The 18021-nt window shown below is 41.4% G+C and overlaps 1 protein-coding gene across 3 annotated transcripts in view; it reads left to right on the top strand.

The window, feature by feature from the left end:
- Positions 1-18021, top strand: part of arhgdig (Rho GDP dissociation inhibitor (GDI) gamma) — a 93650-nt gene that overhangs the window by 26539 nt on the left and 49090 nt on the right. The window contains exon 1 of one of the 3 annotated variants that reach the window (XM_039774537.1): positions 16292-16688. The exons of the other annotated variants lie outside the window; for them this stretch is intronic. Coding sequence (XP_039630471.1) covers positions 16616-16688 — 73 coding nt within the window. The 5' untranslated portion in view covers positions 16292-16615. Of the gene's footprint in view, positions 1-16291; positions 16689-18021 lie in introns of those variants that run through there. 3 annotated transcript variants of the gene reach the window in all.

The raw sequence follows: 18021 nt of genomic DNA, 5'->3' as shown, positions 1-18021 counted from the left end.
TACATTGACTCCAAAACACAGAAACTGGGAAATAACGACTCACTTAATTAGGCCAAGAGTCAAATTAAAAACGGAAGTTGGTTGGAACAAAAACTGCAGCCACAGTGGGTCCCCAGGATCGAGTTTGGGAACCACAGTCTTGGGGGATATGAAAGGTACAACCAACCTAAGATGGACCGTTTCAGAGTTTCTCAGTCTTTAAGTATTTGCGCCCAGAGTTTTCATAACAGTTTTAATCGCGTCCCCCCTAATGTTTTTTTGAAAGGAGCCCAGTAATACCAATTTGTTCTTGTTTAATTAATGATATATCATAGATGCACATTTTATTATACCTACTTAACTTTTATCGACATTTATCTAACTCTCTTTTTCTAGTATCAGAATGTAGTTTAAGTTAATTTGTTCTGGATTCATAGATATATTTTTGAGTCATGTTTTCTTTTTTTCACATCTTCACGCCCTCCTTTTGTTACTTCGTGCCCCCCTTGGGGGGCCCGCCCCACAGTTTGAGAACCACTGGTCTGTTTTATGTCACAGTGTGTCTCTTTTATATCCTAGGTGTACGTGAAAAGCATATTCTATGTATCCATCTTTTTTTGTTATGGAATCACACCGCGATCCATTCAAGGTCACACAGTTTAGCACTGCAGTAATTGCCAGTGGTCAGCTTGTGATGCCTTCATTACAAGGGGCCCTCCGAAGCAGTTTCTTCACAGCAAGAGTAATAAAAGATCATTTATGTATGCGAGCACAGGGACCTGTAAACACTGCAAGCAGCCAAGCTGTTTCTCTCTCTCTCTCTCTCTCTCTCTCTCGGTCACCTTCTTCCGTTCAGTACCCCCACTACACTCCCAACCATACACAGTGCAAATCCTGCCAACTACGCCATCTGAGTGTAGTGGTGGTGCTGCACAGACAGTGGGGGCAGAATGAGAGAGAAAAAGTGCTCTGCTGAGATAGTCAGAGAGCACTCTAAAATGGCAGTGCTTACAAGACGTCCCTGTGTGCCTGAGCATAAGACTTCCTCTAAAGCAGGGCCGGACTGGCATTAGGGCATTTGGGCAATGCCCGGTGGGCCACAGACTCTGGTGTGGTAATGGGCCGTCCGCTTCATTAAATAAATTGTATGTACTGGTTACTGTTTGAGATTAAAATTAATTTTCTAAACGACTAAACATTATCTGTCTGGTACTGCGATTTATATAGTCCTATATAATATACCATATTATGTTATCAAGTTGTTTTAGTTGTCAGTGTACAACATTGCAGCAAAAAATTTGGTCAAAACTGCCTTTTGCTGATTTCTGTTTTAATACCGCTACATTTCGGTTAGCAATTTATATTATCTCATATCTAGTATTTAAATTCTTCAATACTAATAATTAGTTTACATTATGTATTATGCACTTTATTGTTCTCTGGTCATCGGCGTGAGTGATAATTAGTAGTTTTCAGCTGCAGTTATTTAGTATGATGAAATAAAGTTATAAAGCACAGAATAGGAATTTTATAGTTTTTATCGTTAAGTTAATGGAACATTTCAATCATGTAAGGTTTTCATTATAACCTTGAATAATATCATAGGCTCATAGCAAGTAGCGAGCCGCATACTCGTCACAAATTTTTAAAAAATGACAATGAATAATGGGCCGAGTGGGTCGACCTCATCATCTCACTTGTTGAAGGATACCCAGGCCAGTTTTGAGACTCAGTCCGCTCCTGCTCTAAAGGAACTGTTTCTGAGGGTCTTTGCAATCCAGATGTCGTATTTTTGCAGCTGACCACTGGAAGTTGTTATCGTGAAAAATGTGCAACATTGTGATTCAATGACAAAACGCTATCTACACCAGATATAAGTGGTGCCAAATAACTACATTTCCTATCAATCTATATGTGTTTTAATTCCCCTCATACCCTGCCTTTCATATCTGTTTAATATATGAAATGCCCTACATAAATCAGATTGATTTTGTCTTTCACATCCATCTTTTTATCTAGGATATGAAAGGCACTAATACAATATGACAAGCATATGCCTTTTTTAAACTGTATGTGTCTTGTAATGCTTTTTATTTAATGCTGTTAAGGTATGAAATGTATTGTTTAAGACAAGCTGACTGTGCCTTTCATATCGTTTTCTATGAATTACTTTGAAATCACAACAGATATTTATTTGTCTACCCCATTCAGGTGGTTTGTTGTGTGGTGAGTGCAGCAACGACACGCTATCATTGCAGGCTCCCAGCCTCTCTCTCTCTCTCTCTCTCTCTCTCTCTCTCTCTCTCCTCCTGATTCACCACTAAGAGAGAAACATAATGATATGCCATTCAATATAGTTATGCAAGATAATGCGCTTTCTCTGTTTTTGTCCTTGACCCCAAAACAGCTCCTTTTGTGTCCATTTCTGGACTATATTTTGTGCAGGAAATTACACTTTTATGATAAAGAGCAAACTAGTAGGTGTCTTCAGCAAAAATGCTTAGAAGGATTTTAAGTTGTGCATGCCACATCAAAAAGACGGCCAGGAGTTCACCCCCAAATGGGATAAGAAGGGTCAAAGTTACACAAGTTTAGGCATGTGCTGTGTCATTTTATGCTGTTTTGAGGTTGCTGATTATGGATATATATTTTATTTGACATTTGATTCTTTACCAGTAGTCCAAGTTCACTAAGAGCCACTCTCGGAAGGCTAAAATGACAAATGTCTACTACAAATGAGAATATTTGGACTTTAAATTGAAACACACATTTTAATATTTCAAATATCTGCTGTAGCAGTTCTTGCTTATTATGTACTTCTGCCTCATGAAGTCAATAATTATATTTCTTATTGGCACCCTGAATAAGGGCAGCTTATGCCATTTCAAGTCAAGTGAAGTGGCTTTATTGCCATACCACCCATACTCCATATTGCAGTTTACAGTGGCAGGTAATAAAGGTTCCCCAGGACCGCGGTGCAACATATACAGAAACACAGGACAAGTAGAGAGAGGTAAAGAACTGCACACTACTATTAGCAGACTAATAAATAATGGACAGTAGATAGAAATAATTTGAAATGGATAGTAATACATATTAACATCTACTACAAATGAAATAACAAAAGTAGTAACAAATGTACTGCCTATAAGTAAGCTACTAGTAGCACATCCAAGGGCAGGTGGGTAGCACAGAGTTGAGAGTCCAGAGCAGTGTTGCCAGGTCAGAGGTTTTCTCACCTAATTAGGATATTTTTAATTGTTGTACATGGGGGAACATTTGCAGGTGGCAGTTCTTTGGACTTCTTTTTTTTAAACATTATATTTTGGAATATTTTCCACCCTCTCTCCACTGCGAGCAGAGTGGTGGCTCTGAGGCTAGGAATTTGCACTGGTAATTCGAAGGTTGCCAGTTCGAATCTCGTAAACACCAAAAGTGACTCTACTTTATTGGGTCCTTAACTTGCAATTGCTCCGTCCTGGGTATGACGTTAACCTGCATCCAGCCCTACATGTAGGCCCTCCAAACTGCAGGGAAAAACCTGGGGGTTGGTGGCAGAATTGGCACTTCAGCCACCATAAGAAAAACTCACACTGATTCCGTTCCATCTGAACTAGAGTGGTGCTGAGGTGTCACCCGTTGTTTGGCTGCACTCGGGTCCAAATCTGCGATCCTGAGGTGGTTCTTCATGTGGTGGGTGCAGCAATGTACTGTATCAGCGCGTGCTCCTAATCTCTCTCTCTCTCTCCACTGCATTTTTACTATGTTTTTCATCCATCTGGCGCCCCTTCCCCTGCTATTTGCCCTTGTATATGTTCTTTACCATTATAAAATCAACAAGGGTACCCCCAAATCCCCCGTTATGTGATTTGTATGTATTGATTCTGTCATTCTCAAAAACTGAAGGTACAACTCCTACTTTGATGGCATTTACCTAACCCTTTAACTGTCCCCTGCCTTCTGGTGTGTCATTTTGTCTACCTCGGGTATTGGGGTATTTTTTTTTTGTGTAGGGGGTCATATTTGCTATTGTTAAGCTGTCCTTGGGCTATAAATATTTTCAGGACCTGGCGACCCTGGCCTAGATAGCCAAGGGGCAGAAGTTGTTGCAGAACAATTTTGGAAGCTACAGTACCTTCTGCTTGATAAAAGTGAGAAGAAGAGACTGTGGAAGGGGTGGGAGTGGACCTTCACAATGCTTTCATCTTTCTTTGTTTCTCATTCTGACTAAATGTATGTACCCCATTGCTCTACATAAGCAACACTAAAATGCTTTCATATTTTCCATGCTTCTCTGCCTTTTGCTCTTGGTGATGTTTCCTGTCCTTGCAGACACAAAGCCCCCAGCCTGCCATATGTAGCTTGCAATTCTAGCTTTAGGTGTTTTATACTACACTCCGTGTCGGTACTAGTTTATTTTGTGCCCTAGGCCAATCTTATTAGTGCGCCAACCAACTGTTCGGTAGCTAACCCATGTGGCTGGGTTTTTCCCCCACCTTATGATCTGCGCCCTAAGCAAATGCCCAATTCAATACACCTCAATGGTGACACAAGTCCTGACTAGACTCTGTCATAAAAATAGAAATTCCAGGTTGGTCGTTGATGATTTTGTAACTTCTGTCCTTGCTCTTATCATGAGAGTATTGGTTTTTAACTTTTTGCTCTTGTTGTGTATTTTTTAATGTGCTTATTTTTGTGTGTTATTTCTATGCTTTCCACCTTTTTGTGTAATGTCCTGGTCTGTAGCCTAAAGGTTTATTTATCATTTTATTTAGAGTTGTGATCTCTTTGTAAGATTTGGCAGGTGATGACATGTCCTTTCAAAGACGCTGTATAAAAATGTGTAGAAGGAGTGCTTCTTTTAATCAAACTCTGACTTCATGCTTCCCCTTTTTATTTCATTGCCCTTGTCTGAGATGATTGAGTGTTAACAAAGCAAGAAGGCAAATGGTTTACTTGCATTTTGTTGCTCTTACTCCTCTTGATCTTTGACACAAACCTGCAGCTTTGTTTACTGAAATGTGAAAACGTCAGTTCAGCATGAACCTTTAATGGTGGCGAGAATCCAGAAATGTCATTTTTCATGTGCCTTTGCATAATGGAGTGCATTCATTCAGACTTAACATTCTGCGTAACGGCCCTGTTTGTTAACGACGTTTTATTTCAGTTAGTCATTGCCAAGGAGTTGAAGGTAGTGGAGTTTTCCTTTCTTTCTTTATCCATCTATTATCCAACCTGCTATATCTGAACTACAGGGTCACAGGGATCTGCTCGAGCCAATCCCAGCCATCACAGTGTGCAAGGCAGGAACAAATCCTGGGCAGGGAACCAGCCCACCGCAGGGAGATATGAGTCAAGAGTTTCAAAATGAACATTAGCATGAACGAATGGCTAGACAGTACATACATATTGTAGTAGCTAGCATTGTCACACTATAGATTGGCGGGGCTGGACCGGTGGTTGACAGCAGGATGGTCATAAGTGTGCTGAGCTCTTCATTCTAGGAACCCCTGGAACTTTCTCTTTACTCCTTAAAAGTCAAGATGCCGTTGTCTAGCCTGTAAATATCTGGGCCACCCATCCGTGGATATGCCTTCCCAGACCATCGCTGACCCACCACCAAACCGGTAATGCTGAACGATGTTACAGGCAGCAAAACATTCTCCACGGCTTCTCCAGACCCTTTCATGTCTGTCACATGTGCTCAGGGTGAACCTGCTCTCATCTGTGAGAAGCATAGGGCACCAGTGGTGACCTGCCAATTCTGGTATTCTATGGCAAATGCCAATCAAGCTCCATGGTGCTGGGCAGTGAGTGCAGGGCCCACTAGAGAATGTCGGGCCCTCAGGCTGTCCTCATGAAGTCTGTTTCTGATGGTTTTGGTCAGAGACATTCACACCAGTGGCCTGCTGGAGTTCATTTTGCAGGGCTCTGGCAGTGTTCATCCTGTTCCTCCTTGCCCAAAGGAGCAGATACCGGTCCTGCTGATGAGTTAAGGACCTTTTACAGCCCTGTACAGCTCTCCTAGAAGTCTCCTGGAATCTCCTCCATCACCTTGAGACTGTGCTGGGAGGCACAGCAAACCTTCTGGCAATGGCACATATTGATGTGCCTGCCATCCTGGAGAAGTTGGACTACCTGTGCCACCTCTGTAGTGTCCAGGTATCGCCTCATGCTACCAGTAGTGACACTTACCATAGCCAAATACAAAACTAGTGAAAAAACAGATCATGTCAGTGGCCTCCACCTGTTAAACCATTCCTGTTTTAGGGATGGTCTCATGCACTTGTTGTTCACCAAGGCAACTGAAACTGATTAATGAGCCCCTCTGCTGCTTAACTGACCAGATCAATAGCACACAAGTTTCATTCACTTGATGCTATACTCGGATTAAAAAGTGTTTCTTTAATTTTTTGAGCAGTATACATACTGTATATGGTTTGCCTACATTGGGCATGTGCGTGTCAGCAGAAACAGGAAGTGGAAGTGTCCTCCACGCTAGTTGACCATTTGCAGCTTTCATTGACACCCATAGAATAACAAAGAATAAAACAACATTTTGCTTGGACTGACTTGTTATTGAGAATAACACACAAATATAAGGTGAGCAAAGAGGCAGAGAAAATGTAATGAGCAGGGAAAAGAACACACAATAAGCAAACCAATCCGAATGTGATTAGAGTCTGCAATTTCAAAGCTTTCTGTTTTGACTCGCCCACAATGCAACACTAAGCTGGCATTTTAAGAACTATACGGCTCTGGAGAGCATTTACCTAAATGTCCATGTTTGACCATTGTGGGTGAATGGTGAAAGCGGAGAATAATTTTTAAACAAAACATAGTAGTGTAGACATAGCCTAAGAGAGACCAGAATCCATTTTCAGAAGGAGATGCTGATACTCCGGTCAGAGTGCTTTGGGATCGGCTTACATGGGATGATGTATTTAAAAGCCACAGCAAAATCGATAAATATCATCTTAACAAGGCAGTTAATATTTTTATGCAAATATATCTGCCTAGATTTAATTCTCTTATTTTTCATTCCAGTCCTTACTAGTGGTAAAGTGCCTTTAGTTTAGTGCTTAGTTTTCAATGCACATGGACCTGACTCGGTTCTCATCTTTTAATTTGGCATTGTCATCCTGTTACATAACCACAGAGCTTTATGAAAGGCCTGCAGTGTACAGGTGCTATATAACATTTATTGACAGTAGCCATCCCAGTAAAGATGCCAAATTCTAATGAGAACTGCCAGTAAAGCCCCCAATGCCTGTAGTCCGTGTAAATATGTAGAATTAAAATGTAAGCAGGGCTGCCAGTACAGTGCAGTAGTTGCTATAGAGACCAGTGCTGTATATTTCATTTCTCATCGCTGGTGAATTGTTGGAGGCTAATACAAGAGTTTGAGAGGTAGGAGGAATTATTAGTGTTTGAATGCCAAATTGCTGTTGTAATGTGTCTTAAAATTACGCAAAAGGGAGATCCCACCATTGTGAGTGGATACGACTGAAAATGACTGAATGGAAATCTGGACAATGTTGTCTCAGGTATGTTTTGCATGACTCATGGCAGACATGAGGAGTAAACAGCCTACTTAGACTGCCAGCTGTGACTTGGCAGTCTTGCATCAATCGATATACCATCTAGACTTGTCTTAAAAAGCGTTGCAATTATGTAGTGATGATAAGTGCTGATAATCATAAGCTTATTTGGTGCTGGATGCTGCATTGCCTTTTTAAGGGAGAATGCCCTTCATTCATTTTGGACCGTTTATGGTGTTGGCTGTCTGAGACGAGGCAGGAGGAGCCAGCATTTGGGCTGGTGGGGGTTAATTTTCAAATAACACCCCCAACTCCTCCATCCCCAATCTGTCATTGTCCTTCTAATTGCGGCATGCTGATTATTGGGCAAGATGTGCTTTCCAGTTACTGACCTGTCTGTCTGAGGTGCCAGCGTTGGCAGGATGTGACACACACACACACACAGATGCAGAGGTCATCAATATGTTGATATTATTCTGCCCATCTTCCATCTTTGTTTACTTGTTTGTTTACTTGACCACTTCTTGTTTGTTCTGCATCTGAGACAACTGACTCCTCCAGGGTGGGTTCCTGCATGGTATCCATTGCTGCTGGTTTAAGCTTTGAAAATAAGAGGATGTAGAAGATGATGATGGATTAGGTATCCATGAACATGATACAATGTGTCAAACCAGAGCCATTGGTTTTTCTCTGTAGATTTTGTATTTTTATAGCTACTGTGCTTTTTAAATTCCATCCATTCTTCCATCATCCAGCTATCCTAACTCCTGTCCAGAGCTGCAGGATGTGAGAAGCCTATCCCGAAAGCATCACTTGTAATACAGGAACCAGTATTGATCAGTGCTACTCTATCACAGGGCACACTTGTATTCAGTTACACTGCATCAATTACCCTAAACTGCACGTTTTAGGAGGTGTGAGGAACTTCGAAAAAAGCACAGATACACATAGATAATGCAGAAGCTCTAAAGGGTGTGCCACCATGCCGCCTATTTTACACTTCAGCTTAATTTTTTTTTTCTTGTTATATGACCTTTTAATATGGTCACCTTGGAGTAACCGCTGAAACTATTAAACACCGTTTGGCAGATATTTTTACTAACCCTTAACACCGATGAGGCACTTCCATCCTTGGTCTGAAATGCTTTTGAACTCCTCTCAGAGTTTCACTTGTCTCTCTTTTTTTCTTTTTGGCGCATTGATCAGACAAGCCCAAATTCAATATTCACACTTTCTAAGAGCTCATTTTTAATGCCTTTAAAAGGAAATATTGGAGTGTAGCCTGCTGGAACAAAAAGCAATATTGCAATAAAAACAAAGGCTGCTTTAACATCTGCCGCTCTTAAAAACTTGGCGCAATAGAGCAAGTAAAAAAAAAAAAAAAAAAATAAGAAACCTGAATCAGAAGTCGGTAACACCCCACATGCCAGGTAAGGAGCCCAGAGCTCAAACTCCGATGTGCTGTGGTTGCTTCTGTCCACCAGGAAGAGGCAATCTGGGCAACAGATTCTGCATCTCACAAGAAGTTATTACTAAAATTTAATCTTTTTAAGAAAAAGTATGTTATCTCTGCATGTACTATTAATGTATCTGTAACTTCTGCTTAGCACTGTTTCTGAAGGAAAGGGGAGAGAAGAGCAAGTTTGGTTTTCTTTGAGACATGATGGTTAATTCAATGGGCTAATTGGTCAGTATGGGTGTGCCAGGCGATGACCTGGTGTTCTAAAGGACTGGGTCCTTTATTGCACTCCGTGCTTCTGGGATACATACACACACACTGCTCAAAAGAATTAAAGGAACACCTTTTAATCCGAGTATAGCATAAAGTCAATGAAACCTATGGGATATTAATCTGGTCAGTTAAGTAGCAGAGGGGGTTGTTAATCAGTTTCAGCTGCTGTGGTGTTAATGAAATTAACAACAGATGCACTAGAGGGGCAACAATGAGATGACCCCCAAAACAGGAATGGTTTAACAGGTGGAGGCCACTGACATTTTTCCCTCCTCATCTTTTCTGACTGTTTCTTCACTAGTTTTGCATTTGGCTACAGTCAGTGTCACTACTGGTAGCATGAGGCGATACCTGGACCCTACAGAGGTTGCACAGGTAGTCCAACTTCTCCAGGATGGCACATCAATACGTGTCATTGCCAGAAGGTTTGCTGTGTCTCCCTGCACAGTCTCAAGGGCATGGAGGAGATTCTAGGAGACAAGCAGTTACTCTAGGAGAGCTGGAGAGGGCCATAGAAGGTCCATAACCCATCAGCAGGACCAGTATCTGCTCCTTTGGGCAAGGAGGAACAGGATGAGCACTGCCAGAGCCCTACAAAATGACCTCCAGCAGGCCACTGGTGTGAATGTCTCTGACCAAACAACCAGAAAGACTTCATGAGGGTGACCCAAGGGCCCCATGTCCTCTAATGGGCCCTGAGCTCACTGCCCAGCAGCATGCAGCTCGATTGGCATTCGCCATAGAATACCAGAATTGGCAGATGCACAACTGGTGCCCTGTGCTGAGCACGTGACAGAAGTGAAAGGGTCTGGAGAAGCCATGGAGAACATTATGCTGCCTGTAACATCATTCAGCATGAGCAGTTTGGTGGTGGGTTAATGATTGTCTGGGGAGGCATATCCATGGAGGGTCACACAGACCTGTACAGGCTTGACAAAGGCACCTTGGCTGCCATTAGGTATCAGGATGAAATCCTTGGACCCATTGTCAGACCCTATGCTGGTACAGTGGCTCCTGGTGCACGACAATTCCTGGCCTCATGTGGTGAGATTATGCAGGCAGTTCCTGGAGGATGAAGGAATTGATACCATTGACTGGCCACCACACTTTCCTGACCTAAATCCAATAGAACACCTCTGGGACATTATGTTTTGGTCCATCCAATGCCACTAGGTTGCACCTCAGACTGTCCAGGAGCTCAGTGATGCGCTGGTCCAGATCTGGGAGGAGATCCCCCACAACACCATCTGTCATCTCATTAGAAGCATGCACCGATGTTGTCAGGCATGTATACAAGAACACAGGGGCCATACAAAGTGCTGCGTACAATTTTGAGTTGCTGCAATTAAATTTTGGCAAAATGGACTAGCCTGCCACATTTTTTCACTCTGATTTTTGGGGCGTCTTTGAATTCAGGGCTCTGTAGGTTGATCATTTTCATTTCCATCAAACGATGTGGCATCCTTTCGTTCCTAACACATTACCCAGTCTATATCAGTATAGATATCCAGGAGGATTTCTTTTTCCCATTGAGATCTGATGTGTTTTCAAAGTGTTCCTTTAATTTTTTGAGATATATATATATATATATATATATATATATATATATATATATATATATATATATATATATATATATTTATTTATTATTATTTATTTATTTATTTATTTATTTATTTTTTGTTCTTACCTTTTGGAGATATTCTAACTTCCTAGAACTAACAGTTCTGTTTTTTTTACACTTTTTGTCAAATGAACCTGAATAATGTGATCACAGCATGCACTCCCCTGTATGAGCATTACTAGGATCTGCAAAGTAAGGTAGAATGGAGTTATTTCTTTCTTTTGTATGTTGAAAGGATTATTTAAATTTTTTTTTGAGACCTAACCACAAGACTGTGTAGAGATTTAAGATAGATAGATAGATACTTTATTAATCCCCAAGGGGAAATTCACAAGAACCAGAGTTACACAGTTAGACTTGCAAATTTGAGAGCTGACGTAATGGAAATGCAACGATTTTAAACGTCCAACAGTAAAGTAATGCAATACTCCTCTGAACAATTTATAGAAAAGTCCCAGAGCAGAACCACAGTTAAATTTTATAGGATATTTGAATATTATTGCTGATTAAGCAGGTTCTTCCATGGCAGTAGCCTTTTCTTTCTGTCAGTGGGCTTTTTCAACCGGTTAATACTCAAAGCTACAAAGTCCTGAAATAATTCAAGAAGGTAGGGCAGTGTGTTTTATTGCAAAGCAGTGCCCTCTCAGACATCTAGATCTTAAATCTAGTCAAGCATTTGTGGAAACTAAAGCCAAATAATAGACATGTAGTACTGTACGTACTTATAATGCTACAAGTATGGCATGTAAACGTTAACATTCAAAGTTATTCTCTGTTATACCTGCATTTTTATCACTCTTTAACATTGTTTTGTATCAGTATGCTGCTGCTGGATTATGTGAATTTCCCCTTGGGATTAATAAAGTATCTATCTGTCTGTCTGTACTGGAATGGCAACCTCTTTTTCACCTTGTTTAATCCAAATTCTAAAGGCAAAAAGGGCAAACCAATTCACAAGTAGGTCAGTGAACCAAATACATTGGTCACTGATTGGATTTCCATAACATACTGTGACATTCTCAAACCAGCTTAATTGCAACAGCAGTGAACACAAGATAGGAACCAAACCTGTCCAGGGATCCAAGTTATCACTGGCCCCACTTGTAAAGGGTATCAACAGTACATGAGGTCAACTTAAAACCCACCGCAATAAAAGGATAAGTGTGTCCATCTACTTTGTAGTTGCTATGCCTCTGTCATTCCAAATGATGGAGCGTCACAGACATTTGTAGCAATAAAATGCTTTGTGTTTGACATTCCAACAGATGGCACATCACAAACTAACACTGTTTTTACGAATCCCATACCAAATTGCATATAATAAAGACCTATGCATTGCATGTTACTTCTGCAGACGTTATTGCTGAGGTCTACATTGAGTACTTAGGAGGGTAGCACAACAAGTTACTAATTAACCGGATACCCACATCACTGGCATGTGAAGGGGAAAAATATTGGGAGAAAACACCATTCAGGTGCAGGGAACTTGACCAAGGATTAAAATCTAGGATGCTAAATCCATTAGCCAGTCAAGCAGCACTGCGTATATTTTATAGTTACAAGCAGTTTTTTTTTTTTTTTTATATAAAGTTAATTTCTTTATCAAACATTGGATCAAAATAATTGGTTCTAATTTCCAGTGTATTTCCACAGAATTTCTTAATTGTCAGTTTGTTTGCGAACATTTTTGAAAGTGAATGTCTGGGACAATGTCTTGGAAATTGAGATTGATGTTAAAGTGAGTGAATTACAATTACAGGGAAGTTTGAAATCACTCAAAATAACAGCTTTTGGGTGAAATTGGAGGAACTCCACAGTTTACAGCGGTTCGACCTTTTGAGGCTTTTGCTTCAGTAGGTCATTGATGGCCTAATGGAGGAGTCTGGGCAGTTTACCAGTTTGAGTCTAATTTTCAAATTTTGTCCACTAGAAAATGGGGTGTGTTGGTTGCTGCTTATTTCATCAACCCTTTTCCGAGCTGTTTTGTGGGGTATTGTTCAAAGTAAAATGATTGATTAGCACAAGGGAGGGACAATTTTAATACAACAACTTTGCCCCCTTCCCCACCCCCAAGGCTTGCGCTATGTGCCAGCCACTTTGCGTCTCTGCCGCTCACGTTGTGAAGAGGTGGGCTGAACGCACATTAACGAGATGCGGTTGCTCCTCTGAAACCCCCTCTTAAACTGTGATACAAGGGGAAACAAATCCTCTTTTTTTTTTTTTTTTACCTCTTCTTTGCTCAATCAGCTGCTGCTGTCTCACTGCCTTGTCTCGCAGGACATTAAAGTGTCTCAGAGAAATCGCGTCTCGTCTCCTTCCAAGATTTTTTTTTTTTATATAATTGAGAGAAGTTAATGTAAAAGATTGAGTCTTTTGCCTGCAAGAACTCCTGATTGTGTAGCACAAAGAAGTAATCATTTTCATGCACCTTCACAGAGACAAGGAAAGGATTTCTAGTAGATTTTGTCAACCCCGATTTTCAACTTTGCTGCTTTGGAGACCACTGGACCCCTTGCATGTTGCTCCTCATTATACACAAATAGAGAAATTAGAGCCCTCTTCAGTTGGAGCAGCTGTTTGTCCTTCATGTATTAATCGGTATGACTTGATGTATACAGTGGATTCAGAATGTATTCAGACCCCTTCACTTTCTGCAGCACTCCTTATTGTGCTAAGATTTAATGGATACATTTGCCATTTTTTCCCATCAATCTACACCCAATGATAAACTGAAACACGTTTTCAAAAAAGGTAGGCAAACGTATTAAGAATCAAAAACTGAAATCTCGCATTTATTTCAGTATTCAGACTCTTTGCTTAATCCTTGACGTGTCTGGAACTTGATGAATCCACCTGTGGTAAACTGAATTGTTTGGGCATCATTTGGAATCTATTTATATAAGGTGCACAATTCACACTGTATGTTAATACAAAAACCAACCTGTGAAGTCCAAGTCCAAGGAACTCTGTGTAGACCTTCATGATGAAGCTATGGTGAGACACAGATCACGGCAAGGGGATAAAACCATTTCTAAAGCTGTGATTGCTCCTCAGAGAGGTCTTGGTAATTGTGAAATGGAGGAAGTTTGGAATCACCAGGACAATTTCTAGACTTGGCCATCCTGTCATACTGAGTAACTGAGCTTGGAGGGCTGGATCAAGGAGGAGACCAAGAATCCAATGGTCACTTTAATAGAGCTTTAGAAGTCCTCTGCTGAGATGGGAGAACTTGTCGAAAGGATGACCATCTCTGAAGCACTCCATTAATCAGGAGTGCATGTTACAGTGGTAGACAGAAGCCACTCTTGAGAAAATGTTTGTCTAATGGCATTTTAAAGCATGGGGAAAAATCATCTGATCCAAAGGGGGGAAAAATAAAACTTCTCTGAGCAAAGTGTCTAGAAAGGACCAGGCACTGCTCATTACCTTCCTATTGTGATGTATGGCCAATACCCCAAGCCGCCAGGTGGAGCCCTCCCTACAGCATGGAGGTTCCCCGAAGACCAGCAGGGCATCCTGGACATTTATACGGCGCCCTGCTGGATACCATGGGGGCCACTAGGAGACGCTGCAGGGAGGAACAATGGTTATTTGCCTTACGACCCGGAAGTATGTCCGAGTCGCAAGAATAAGGGGAATGACGTGCTTCCGGGGTGAAGAAAAGGACTTATCTGACCCAGAAGTGATAGGAGATCACATGGACTGGGGATTGGAACACTTCCGGGTCAGAGAATATAAAAGGATTGTGGGAGCTCCCAGACGGCGAGCTGAGCTGGGTGGTAGGAGGGCAACACGTCTGGGAATGGTGGAGAGTTATTGTTATTGTGATTGATTATTTGAATGAGTATTGTGGAGGAGAGGGTGCCTTGTGCACTGTGCTGTGAAAATAGTCAACTTTTGGAAGTCTTGGACAGGGGTTCAAGGGAGCGATAGCGGCCCCTATCTGTCACACTATTAACATCCCAATGGCGAAGCATGGTGATGGCAGCATTATGCCATGGCCCATGCTTCTCTGCAGCAGGGAGAAGGGGATGAATGCAACCAAATGCAGAGAGGTTCTTGAAGAAAAACCTACTTCAGACTGGGACAAGAGTTCACATTTCATCATGATATTGACCTGAAGCGTATACAGCCAAGACAATGCTGCCGTCTCTAACTGTCCTTGAGTGACCCAAGTAAAGTCCAGACTTAATCCTATAAAACATCTGTGGAAAGACCTGAAGATGGCAGTTTACAGATAACTTTCCATCCAGCCTAACAGAGCTTGAGAGGATTTGCCAGGGAGGATGGGACGTACCCAAAGTCCCATTCCTGCCTTCCCAAATCCAGGTGTGCAAAGCTTGCAGTGACTTACCCAAGAAGACCCGAAACTGAACTGAGGGTCTGAATACTTCTATGAAATGAAAGATTTCAACCTTTTTTTTTTTCTTTTTTTTTTTTAAATAAATTTGCAAACCTTTCTGAAAACATGTTTTCACTTTGTCATTATGGATTATTCAGTGCAGACTGGGGGTGAATTTATCCATTTCAAATTATACAACATAATAGTGTGTAAAGAGTAAAGGGGTCTGAATATTTTCCAGATTCACTGTATATCCTGACAAGTTAAAACTGTGAACAAATGCGGCAGTAAGCAAACCTTGCATAAAGCGTAACAGCACAGTTAAACTTTCCATTTTGTGGTCACTTAATGCCTTTTTTTTGTTCTCTTCAAATACCCTCATGCCTAACCATTCATTTCTTAGTCTGACTGGGCTGGTGAGGAGAAGCAGGCATTCAGATCCAGGGTTTTCATTTTGTCAGTACGGATTACAGACTGTAGATTGTTGGGGCGAAAAAAAATATGTTGAAGATGCATATTCAACATGATAAAGTAGAAAGTTCTGGGGTCTGAATAGTTAAATCAGCCGTAATAACACATTAATTAGGCCATTCATCACCGGGAAATAATTAGTCGATATCATAGTTTTAGGGGCTGCAGTAAGAACGAAAATTTTCAGATACAAAATGAGTATTGTGATGATGTGGTTTAATTTATTTCGCATCTTCTGTCCCCGTGGATTACACAAATTCAGAGCCCCTTCGTGAAAAGCCACCTCTTTGATCCTCACCTGGCAGGAAGCTCCTCTCTTGCGAACCTTTTGTCTCCCGCGGGTTTCGTTCATGGGCTCTGGAAGCCCGGGGTGGAGCCGCGGCGAGGGAGCGTGTTGTAAAGCATTACGTATTCCACCTGCATAGGCAGGGAAGGGATGCTCTCCTTTCTTTCTTTCTTTCTCTTTTTTTTTTTTTTTTTTGTATTGCACAGCACGTTTGTGCCTGAGAAGGGATGAGATCATCGCAGCCTCCCAGCTAATGAATGATGGAGCTGAGGGCTGCACCGCGCTGAGGCGGGGGGTTTGTTTCTCGCTGGCAAATCAATATCGTCTGCAGACAGAAATACAATTTTCCCATTACAGCATCTCATTGCAGAGGCTGCTTAAGACGGAGCGCTTGTCCGGCGCGGATTACCGAGAGATCATTGGCTTTACAACATCCACCTTTCCTGACCTCCGCCTCAGGATTTCATGTTACCAGAACGATTACATACATGATTTTGTTTTCTCACCCCCGAGGAAAACACCTTTTTATACAATTTTAAAATATTTTTCATTTTATTGTTGGGGTGACACTTTTTTTTTCCCTGTGAGATTTTTGTGTTTCGCTTTCTGGATTTGGAGACTCCATCCAAGACAAGGCGCTATGCTGGGCTTGGACATGTGCGAGTTTGGTGGACAGCTGTTTGAGCTGATGTGGCTCATGTTGTGTTACAGAGGTGAGAGAAATGCCAGCGGCGCTTTCAATGCAGCGTGTTCAAATGTTTTCTTGACCAAAAAAAAAAACAAAAAACAAATAATTAAAATAAAATGAGGGAAAGTGAAACATTTTTAGGTGAAGTTTCCCTTCATATTCATGAAGATGTGGAAAAGCTGGTGATGGATGGTGAGACGCTTCTGGTCTAGTTCACTGTATACGAATGGTCGGCTAAATAAAAAAAAAAAAGTGTTAATCTTCATCGTCTACTTTAGCTTCAGTGTTGTCTTAATAACTTTTCAGATCATTCTTTAGATTTTAGGTAGATTTTAATTTGTTGAAGTTTTGCTGCCATTTGTTGTTTGATGCTCACAGTTCAGCCACCATTACATCATTCTTTATGTGGGAAGTCTCAGTGAATAACTTACTAGTGCGGCCACCCATTATTGTGTCATAAGAGAGGCAAGGATTAGATATCTGTACACGCTTGTGCACACATGTAATCTCTTGTGTGTGTTTACATGTAAATATGAAATTGTGAATGTGTGTACATGTTCTTTTTGGAGTATTGTGTCCATGTACATTTTATTTCTGTGTACATGTTGGTGCGCTCTGTGTGTGCATAATAAGTATGCATGTATTGTGGGTGTGTTTTTACATATTAAATCTCATGTAGGTGTTGGCCCCTTAAGTGTCTAAAGATGAATTTTGACTTGTATCTGATGCTGCCGAGACACGCATTTAGCTCCACTCAGGCTTTATTGTGTGTGTGTGTGTGTGTGTGTGTGTGTGTGTGTGTGTTTACTAAATACATATAAATGTAAAAATTGTAAATGCATGGTCTGTCTTTGAGTGCCTATAAACACATGGTTATGTTTTCATGCATATATACTCATTTGATGTACAGAGATGTGCACACCGGTGGCACGGTGGGTAGCACTGCTGCCTCACAGTAAGGAGACCCGGGTTCACTTCCTTGGGTCCTCCCTGCGTGGAGTTTCCATGTTCTCCCCGTGTCTGCGTAGGTTTCCTCCCACAGTCCTAAAACATGCAGGTTAGGTGCATTGGTGATTCTAAATTGTCCATAGTGGGTGCTTGGTGTGTGTGTGTGCCCTGTGGTGGGCTGGCACCCTGCCCAGGGTTTGTTTCCTGCCTTGTGCCCTGTGTTGACTGGGATTGACTCCAGCAGACCCCTGTGATCCTGTCATTCGGATATAGCAGGTTGGATAATGGATGGATGCACACACTGGCAGAATGAGAAATTAAGAATATGCAGACACACTTTTTATATGTGTTTGTACACTTGCCGGGTATATACTGACATAACATTTTACATTTATTTTTTCTGTATTAGT

Source organism: Polypterus senegalus, chromosome 13, assembly GCF_016835505.1.
Source record: "Polypterus senegalus isolate Bchr_013 chromosome 13, ASM1683550v1, whole genome shotgun sequence".
Taxonomy (NCBI): domain Eukaryota; kingdom Metazoa; phylum Chordata; class Cladistia; order Polypteriformes; family Polypteridae; genus Polypterus; species Polypterus senegalus.
The sequence above is the reverse complement of the archived record's forward strand: the minus strand, read 5'-3'. Positions and strand labels throughout refer to the sequence as shown.